We start from the raw sequence: 10,287 nt of genomic DNA on the forward strand, positions 1-10,287 counted from the left end.
GCCAACCGTAGGCGCCGACCCAGCCCCCCTTACGAACCCGGACAGTGGGTGTGGCTGTCGACCCGGGACCTTCGACTACGCCTGCCTTCCAAAAAGCTCAGTCCCAGGTACGTGGGTCCCTTCAAGATACTCATACCTTCAAAATCACTCCTGTTTCATTTCGATTAGATCTACCAGCCGAATACCGTATCTCACCCACTTTCCATGTTTCTCTGTTAAAGCCCGCTGGCGACCCGGAAGGAGCGGAGGACCTAGACGAGACCGCATCTCAGGGACCTCCCCCCATCATCATTGACGGCGAGGAGGCTTATCGGGTCAACAAGATCCTGGACTCCCGACGCCGGAGAGGTCACCTCCAATATCTGGTCGATTGGCAGGGCTTCGGCCCCGAGGAAAGATCCTGGGTCGCCGCCAGGGATATCCTTGACCCCTCGCTCACCATCGACTTCCATGCGGCACGCCCGGATCGGCCAGCTCCCCGTAGGAGGGGTAGACCCCGGCGTCGGGTCGCTCGCGGGGGGGGGCTCTGTCACAAACGCAGTCTCTGTGGCTCCCTCCGACCGCCGTCAGCGGGAACCATCACCGGACTTTTAACACACTACAGTTCCCACAGTCCCGTACCTGGGACCCCCACTTCCGGTTCCGGGTCTCCCTCGGGTCGCTTCCCCTTGGCGGCCATTTATATCCCGCTCGGTTGGCGGGCTCTTCGCGAAGTTTTGGTTAGTTTGACTATTCAATCCTGAGCGTTTTCCTGTGTTTGCTTTCCTGTTACCGATTGGACTGTTTACTCTCGTGTTTGATTCATTGCTGCCTGCCCCGACCTTCTGCCTGGACTATCGTTTATTCTTTAGATTATCTGTGTTGCCCTCATCTGCCGTGGATTTAACTCTGCCTGCTGTACTCCGAGTATTGTTCAATAAAGTTGTCGCAAATGGATCCAACGACTCCGGATCAGTCACTGACCCTGTTACACTTAACCTTCTTAAAATTTGTTATGTATGTTGGAGCAGGGTTGGAACAAAACTCTGCAAGGCTGCGGCCCTCCAGGAACCCCTGTACTAGGCTAATGAATTTTCGTCATAAGGAATATACAAACATTCTTCAAAATGAATATTTCGTAAAAAAAAAAAAAAAAAAAAAAAAAAAAATCATAAATCAAGATTCATGAATATAACAAGATAATATAATAGAAAACATATAAGAGAAAACATTAGCTTTCCATCTATGTTGGTATACCTAGTGTCACAGCAATGTGTCTTGAATATGTTTGCATTAAGTCTGATGCTCCTCTTTCTAAATTATTGCTTGAGAATACACATTACATAATGTAGGCTATTTTCAGATGCCTAGGTCTATGTTTAATTCCCTCAATTATACAATTTCTAGCGCAATTTTTAAATGTTTAGTCTAGAAATGATCTCAGGCATGTCTAAAATCAGGGATTAAAATGAACTGGTTTTAAGTTAAAAAGGTATAGGCTTTTTTTATGTTGAGTTACTGATTAGAACAAAATAGGTGCGGGAAGATGGGGTGCTGAGGGTGCTGCAGCACCTCCCTGTTGTTTTTTTTTTTTTTTTTCTGTGCCATCTGTTTTCCAGTATGCAAACGGTACTTCAGGTGTAACAGGTTTATGACACAAAATGGGTGTGATATTGGACTCATTTCTGAGCATAAAAAGGTTTGCGCTGCCTGATATGCTACTCAATACTAAGCAACAGCTGACTGTCAGCAGAAAGGTAAGGAAGTGTTTCTCTCTTCTGACCACCATAATACATTTTTTCCATTTTTCCTCTCTCTCTTGGCTATTGGGGTAAATGGAAACAAAAAAATGAAATCTGTTGTAGTCTCCCTTTCTCGGCTATAGCAGTTCTCTTTCGAATGGGAACTTTACGCTTTAGGGCATGTCTTAGGCTGGCTGCACACTAGATGATTTTCAAATCTTAACTGATTTTAAAACCATGGGAGACCACAGACATGAAGACAGTTTCAGCCGATTTTAAGCCTTAAAATCCTCTGAACACGCACACTATACCGGTGGTTCCCAACCACGTTCCTGGAGGTCCACCAACACTGCATGGTTTCCATGTCTCACACAATAAAATCGTCTAGTGTGTGGCCAGCTTTAGGCATGATCGGTGTCTGAAGCATGAGTCTAACCAAGCAGCATCCTCCCGGTCTCTCTCTTGAAACCAACACAGAAGTAACTTAAACTGCAATTCATCGACTGGTCGCTAGACTCCCAAAAGGGAGTCAATCTCATAGACTCCGCATGTTAAAATGCCCAACTTTACAGCAGGAAAACGTGTTTACAGCCTGGTACAAAAAGTGGTTTTGGTCTATATAGCTAATTTTGCCCTTCATGACAACTTTGAGGGGGGGTGAATTTTTTTATAACGCATCTTTTTAAATTATATTAAGCTTTAAAATTTTGCACAATTAAGGGCGTGGCCACTTGAGTGACAGGTGGATTGCCGCTACTGCCACCACCGCTTGGTTTCAGCAACCAGCTCCACCCACCCACTAAAGAATGAGATAAAACACTTACTTCTAGTGTTTCCCTGTTAAAAGCGACCTCCACATCAGCACTGCATAGCAATTCAGATCTATGAGAAATGTTTAGGTGCACACAGCATATTAATATCATCATACAGTAATATTACACATAATGTAAATGAAGTAAAACACTTATTTTTTGCATTTTCCTTGATAAAACCAACTTTCCCGTCTGCTCCGCATTGTGATTGAAAGAAAATATCTCTCTGAGGAAAAGTTCAGGAGAGCACAGCACATAAATATCACTATAAATCCATATGACGTTATAAAATACATATTTTAAATGAGGTAAAACACTTACTTCTTACGTTTCCCTGTTAAAAGCAACCTCCACGTCAGCACTGCATAGCAATTCAAATACGCGAGAAACGTTTAGGATTGTTTAGGCACGCACTGCATAATGTTAATATCGTCATAAAGTAATATTATCTTATAAAACACATATCGCAAATGAGGTAAAACACTTACTTCCGGTGTTTCTTTGATAAATACCCTGTCTGCTCCGCATCACAAGTGAAAGGAAATAATGTTATCTCTCTGAGAAGAAGTTCAGGAGTACACAGCTCTCGTCTGTTCCGCATCGCGAGAGGAAAATAATGTCTTTGAGAAAAGTTTAGCGGCATACAGCACATTAATATCATTATACAATGATATGATATTACAAAACACATTTTGTGCGTAAGATTAAACACTTTATTTCGTTGTATCCCGTCCTCATATGCTCCGCATTTCGAGGAAAGAAAATGGCGTCTGTAAAAAATATTTCAAATGGGTGAGGCGCGCACACGAGCAAATGTCCCAGATGTGACTAATAAGGATTTGACCAAGGCTGCGGAGGCAGCATTCCAAGGCAGGAAGGCATCAAGGCACGTCCGAATTCAAATTCTGCTTCACTTCCTGTCTCCGGAAGAACCTTCATCTGATCAATTTTGAAGGCAGCATAAATGTATCCTTCGCTGCCTTCGATTTCCCACAATTTCCCACAATAGGCCTGGTGAAATTAGACTTGTTACTTTATATAATAGATGAGATCTTGACCATGATAGGCTATATAAATAAAGATATTCTGGTGAAATTAGACTTGTTACTTTATATAATAGATGAGATCTTGACCATGATATACTTTATGAATCGTAATAGTGTAAAAATGCTCGTATTGGAGACTATTCATGTAAATGAAGTCGGTTTTGTCCTAAGTAAACTTGAACAGCTGGGAGAAATACTGATGCGCCTCTCAAAATATTTGATCTACACACATGCTCGTATTGGAGACTATTCATGTAAAGATCTTAAGTAAACCTGAACAGCTGGGAGAAATACAGCGTCAAAAAATCCTCAGATCTTAAAGTGACAGCAGCGTAAACCTGCAGCCGCCGACCACATCAAACAATAATCAAACAACAAAAGAAAAAGAGAAAATCACTCACTGTTCTTGACTGAATCACGTATTAACTGTAATAAAAATTATCTTTAATGTATACAGTGAAGATTTTGCAGTGTTTTATTTTAACATTTATTACTTCATGAAATGTCTGTAGTCTATTTCTGTAATAGCCTTTAGATAGACCTACATAAAAAAGCTTAAAAAACCCCTACAATTCCATTTTAAAAAAAGATTCTATTTTTTTTTTTTTTTGTATTTTTTGTATTTTTTTTTTAAATTTGTATTTTTGATTAATATATGTATTAATACTTTTGCTTATAAGTACTTGGACTGTTTACTTGCCTTGAGCTCGAGAATGTTTTACTTACATTAGTTGATTAGTTTTTTCTGTATTGAAATTATTATTATTTAAACATGGTGGCAGTTTCTAGCTTGAAAGAAAAATAATTTTTCTAACATCTTTGCAGCAATAGTTTTTATGGGTCCAAAACCATCTTGGGTGTGCATGATTTTTTAATAATTAAATGGCCCATCATCAATTATTCCTTATATAATGTCATTTATTGTAATTAATGAAACTATAAATGCATTCAAAAATAAAACAGGTGTGAGTTTGCTGTGACTTATGGAAAATTATATGTAGGGCTTTATACACAGTGTGTGTCATTGTAAAGACTAGGTTTATCCCTCACAGCGTCATTTTCATTCAAGAAAAAAAGTCATATACAACCCAGAACACACACAGCCACAATCAGAAATAAAACAGTTGCATTTTCTGCTCTTAAGGTCCCATTCACCAAGATACCTACTCCTTTACCCCCACCCTTGAATTTGTACATTTACTATATCAGTGAATAAAGTCACGTCCCGCCCTATAATTTTTCACATTCTAAAACCTGTTTCACTCTAAAATATGTCACATTACATAGATCACCCATAACTTCTGTCACATGACTTTAAGTTTGTTAAGCAGAGCATGGACACTTATGAGATGTTGTGAAATCAAAAATCAAAATGGCAAGATCCACTAGAGGTTTGCTTTTCTTACATTTCAATTGACATTGTATTTTTCTAGTTGTAAAGGTTAAAAACAGGGGTGCCCAAACTCGGTCCTGGTCCTGGTCCTTGGTTTAGCTCCAACTTGCCTCAACACACCTGCCAGGGGGTTTCTAGTATGCCTGGTAGGAGCTTGATTAGCTGGTTCAGGTGTGTTTAATTGGGACTGGAGCTAAAATCTGTAGGACACCGGCCCTCCAGGACCGAGTTTGGGCACCCCTGGGTTAAAACAATGTTAAGATACTGACAAACAGTAGTGTTTCCTTGGACTCGGACAGACTCGACTCGGACTCGGCCCTTTGGGACTCGGACTTGAGTCCGACTCGGCCCATTTTGGACTCGGACTCGTCTCGGACTCGTCTCGGACTCGACTCGGACTTCGGTGGACTCGAACCCAACACTACAATATACTACCAATAATAACGAAACAGCCACTAATAACAATGACCTGTTCTGCAATATTACTTGAATCAGTGCTTTTATTTATTTAAGCAGAAAGTAGCCGCCATTCTCAGTCGTCTTCTCTGACGCACAGACCTTCGGTGGGTAATGACATTGAGGTCTTTATGTATTATTAAAGCATTTATATATAACTGTATAAGATCGTTTTTCTACAAAATCTACAACTTAACCGTTAGATAACCTGGAAACGGCGTCACGTTCTGCTGCCTCTGAAGTCTGTCGGAAACTGTTTCTAGAGTTTCCTTCGCAGCCTTCGAAGTCACTGCCTGATAAGACAGCGAGGCAGCAAGTCAGCTGACTAGGCTTTCGGACGCAGCGCCAAGTAGGGCTCGCTGCAGCCTGCGGTGGACATCCAACCCCGCCCACATCCACACATGACGTCAGACGTCACGCCCATCGCCGATACAACCCCGCCTGCGTACGAAAGTCACGCCCATATCAAATACGTCACCTTGTGATTCCCCAATCCCTATACCGGGAAACCCGGAAGTATGTCGAAGCAACTTATGGTAGTTTCGGGGATCTATATAAAATAATAGGCCATTGTCCTTCGTTTTACTAATACACGTTGTTTTATTTGTGTAAAGGACGTCTAGGCTAAAATGCCACAACTTAAATCTACTATATTTAACATGTCTAATATACGGAGCTGATGTTGTCATCATGACTGCCTGTAATAGGCTTGTATTGACTACATTAGTCTAATTGTTAATAAAAACCTTTAAACCTTACCTTGTTCAGTTATGTAATGAGATAAATTCACATTTATTACGATCGATTTTAGCCAAATTTTCAAATGTAATATAATGTTTAAAGGGGACAGTTCGATTTTGGTATTGTAAAAGTATGTAAAATTATTGTAAAAGTTGGTATTGTATAATTGTCAGTTATTTTTTTTTTTAAAGTGTTCCACTGATCATAAAGTGTTAACATTTAAATGACAGAATCAACAGTTCTCCATATGCAGTAGATTACACATACACAGGCTAAATAGAGGTTGATTGCTCTGATAGTTTAAACATGACATTGACCTTCAGGCCTTGTTCATCACAACTTCATATGAAATGTGTCCAGGTCCTCCACATACTTAAAGATGGATAAAAAGACATACATTACTTATTTGGGCATTTTATATTTATTATTTTACAAAAATAATTCAATTTAAAATGTTACAAAAATATACACTACCAGCCAAAAGTTTGTGAACAGTAAGATTTTTAGTTTTTTTTTTTTTTTTTTAAGTCTTCTGCTCACCAAGCCTGCATTTATTTGATCCACAATAACACAAAATTTAAGCTTCTATTTTAATATATTTTAAAGTGTAATATATTTCTGTGATCAAAGCTAAATGTTCAGCATCATTACAGTGTTCTGTGTCACATGATCCTTCAGAAATCATTCTAATATGCTGATTTGCTGCTCAAGAAACATTTCTGTTTATCATCAATATTTAAAGCAGTTGAGAACATTTTTTTCTGGATTCTTTGATAAACAGAAAGATCCAAAGATCAGCATTTATCTGAAATAAAAAGGCTTCTGTAACATATACACTATACCATTCAAATCTTGAGGTCAGTGTGTGTGTGTATATATACATTATTATAGAATTAATAGATTATAGAAATTAATACTTTTATTTAGCAAGGATGCTTTAGATTGAACAAAAGTGATGATAAAGACATTTCTATTTCAGATAAATGCTTCTGAACTTTCCATTCATCAAAGAAACCTGAAAAAAAAAACCTACTCAGCTGTTTAACTCAACTTAATAATAACAGTAATAATAATAATAATAATAACAACAACAAGCAGCAAATCAGAATATAGAATAATTTCTGAAGGATCATGTGACTGGAGTAATGCTAAATGTCATATTTGAAATCACTGGAATTAATTACATTTTAATAGAAATATAGAAAACTGTTTCAAATAGAAAAATAGCTATATTAAATCATAAAAAATATTTTAAAATGTTCCTCTTTTTGCTATAGTTTGGATCAAATAAATCCAGGCCTGGTGGGCGGAAGAGATTTCTTAAAAAAAAAAAAAAAAAAACATTAAAAATCTTACTGTTCAACTTTTGACTGATTGTGTTTAACAAAATATATGTTCCAAATATCATAACTCTGAGCAGTTGAATGAACAGTTGAATGATCAGACAAACAGTTTGTTATGCAGTACACATACATACATACATAGGCCACACAGAGAGATTCCTTGCTCTGAAAGATTATTCACAGGACATGACATGAGGCCTTGTTCATCAGGACAATTTGATATGAATGTGTCCAGCTCGTCCAGATACTCAAAGATGAATTAAAAGACATCTCTTGCTTCATCCGATTCTCCATAGACATTCATAGACAAGTATCTGGCCATTAAAATCCAAACAGCGACTTTTTTTTGTTATTCAAGACATGGTCAGTGTACCTTCAAGAAGAGTAAAAAAAAATAAAAATAAAAAATAAAAATAACAATGAGCTGTGTATTGTATGACATTAAAAACTGAGGCTTTTTTCTTAGCTGCTTTAATGACTATCTATATGATCAAATAGTTTCATAACTCTGTAAAAAGAAAATGCTCATGGCTCATTCAAACAGTGTTATTACAAATATGTACATATATGTTCACATATATTAACTATCGCTTTATATATATGTTCATATATGACCATATATCACATATCTATATGGGTAATACAGAAGAGATTAAGGACTCACCACCTCAATCTCTTGCATGTGAGTAGGCTGCATTTTAGATCGCTTGTTTCTCTCTGCCCTTGCTACATCACCTATGTAACAACTTAGTTAAAGCTTAAACAATAATCAGAGGTTATGACTAGCACTATGAATATACTAATACTTTAATAGTGTTTTTAATCTAGCCCCCTTTACACCTTTTCATTTACACCTTTTCAGGGACAGATGGTAATTTCCATGAAAGACACTGGGAAATGGCACAGCCTGTAGATTGAGCAAAATATCTCTTAACTCTTAGGATCTGTAGTCTACTTCTTGTAAGATTGAGACCACTGTACCAGTCGCCCTGAGACAATTTAAATGGTACCAAACATGACTGTGAACATCACTTGCATTAGAACATTAAATTATGCTATTGACCGTTCTGAGTGAGCTGAGTTGAGGGAGGACGGGTGAGGGGAAGCAAGTGGATGGAAAGAATATTCTCTCAGTGAAACATGGAAACAAACACCTTTGTGTTAATACACTGTGTATTGTATGTGTACTGTCCATATCTCAGAAGATCTGAGGTTTTGTAAATCTTACAACATAGAAACACATGAAGTTAAACCCACACGTCTGGTCACGATCCATTCCAAATCTCATGACGTTATCTCTAAAACTATGAATTAAACATTTTTTCAAACCATGTCAGGTCATTTTTGGTTAATGTCTGTGTCATGCATGTTTCACACAGCAAATCTTCTATGAATCATTTTTCATTGTTCATTTTTTTTTTCAGCCATTGCTTGTCTTTATTGTCTTATCCTGCTCTTCTCCATTTCTGTCTTCGTGCTGGTGGAATAAGGACACGCAGGAATTTATCGACATTTTTGAGAAACATCTCACACAAACATCTCTATTCTAACTGAAAGCAAAAAAGATCAAATTAAACAGGACCGATGATGTACCAGTTACCTTCACATAATCCCAGGGAAAAAATCCCAATTCCAACTACATTTAGAGATTCACTCTCACTCCTCGACATTGTATGGTCTGATATGTTCGAGACTGATCGTGTTAATCCTGACGTAGCTAGACAGCATCAGACTGACTTTCTTAAAGGAGCCCCACCACAGTGGCTGAATTTTCACCAAGTGAACTTACCACTGGTTGAAAGGGATGGCTTTAATGATTTAATAGACTTAATTGAGAAGGGAAAAAGAAAACGCAGTCTCATTACTGACGTTTCTTTACGATACCAGCCTGGAAGTGGAGGCTCAACTCTCGCCATGCAGGTGCTTTGGCATTTCCGGAAAGATCTCAGATGTGCCAGAGTGATCGATTCAGATCTAGACACCAAAAAGCTGTCGAAACAAGTGGTGGACCTTTTTCTGCTGTCTAATGAAGAACACGCAGAACAAAATCAGAGAACTGTACTGCTGTTACTGGACACCAAGGAAAAGATAAATGATCAGTCAGTCAAGCAAATTCTCTGGGAAGACCTGATTGAAGAAGTCCACGAGAGGCACATCAGTACAGAAACTCCAGCCGTGATCATTCTGAACTGCATCCCTACAGACTTCACTCTAAAAGACACATTTATTCTTCCTCCAAACCTCTCTGAAGAGGAAATCACACAATTCAGGGAAAAACTTCTGCAACAGATCCGACTACAGAGAAAAAGCCATTGGAAAATTACGGCCATAAATCTGTTCCACCACAAAGACAGCGGCGGATCAGCACTAGCCGGGGAGGTACTGTCAGAACTGAGTAAAGAGTTCACATGTGAAACCCGGACAGAACCATTCAAAACAGATATCACAGAAAACAGAGATGAGTTTGAGAGAGAGGTTGAAAATATGGCAGATGAGTTTCACAGAAAATATGAAAAGCAAAACAAACCTGTGCTTCTCCTGGTCATTCACGAAGATGATAAGCCTCTACGCTACTTAATAAAGAATCTGCAGTCAAAGCTTCAGCATCGAACCGATCATCCTGCATTCATCATCATCAACGCTGTTAGCAGGAGTGCTGTTCGAGTCCCAGGCACTGTGAAGATTAAAATGGAGCTCTTACCAGATGAGAAGAAAAAGTTTGATGAGAAAACGGAGGAGATTAAAAATAAATACAAGAAAATGTCGCATAAGTTT

At 38.5% G+C, this 10,287-nt stretch overlaps 1 protein-coding gene across 1 annotated transcript; it reads left to right on the plus strand.

The window, feature by feature from the left end:
• Positions 1-1,673: 1,673 nt before the first annotated feature.
• LOC127159470 (sterile alpha motif domain-containing protein 9-like) lies at positions 1,674-10,274 on the plus strand (the record flags this gene model as incomplete). The annotated part of the gene is made up of 2 exons (XM_051102281.1): positions 1,674-1,736; positions 8,937-10,274. A coding segment is annotated over exon 2 (1,178 nt), but the record flags the coding sequence as incomplete, so codon positions are not given.
• Between the last annotated feature and the right edge of the window lie 13 nt (positions 10,275-10,287).

This window comes from Labeo rohita, unplaced genomic scaffold (assembly GCF_022985175.1).
Source record: "Labeo rohita strain BAU-BD-2019 unplaced genomic scaffold, IGBB_LRoh.1.0 scaffold_219, whole genome shotgun sequence".
NCBI classification, from domain to species: Eukaryota; Metazoa; Chordata; class Actinopteri; order Cypriniformes; family Cyprinidae; genus Labeo; species Labeo rohita.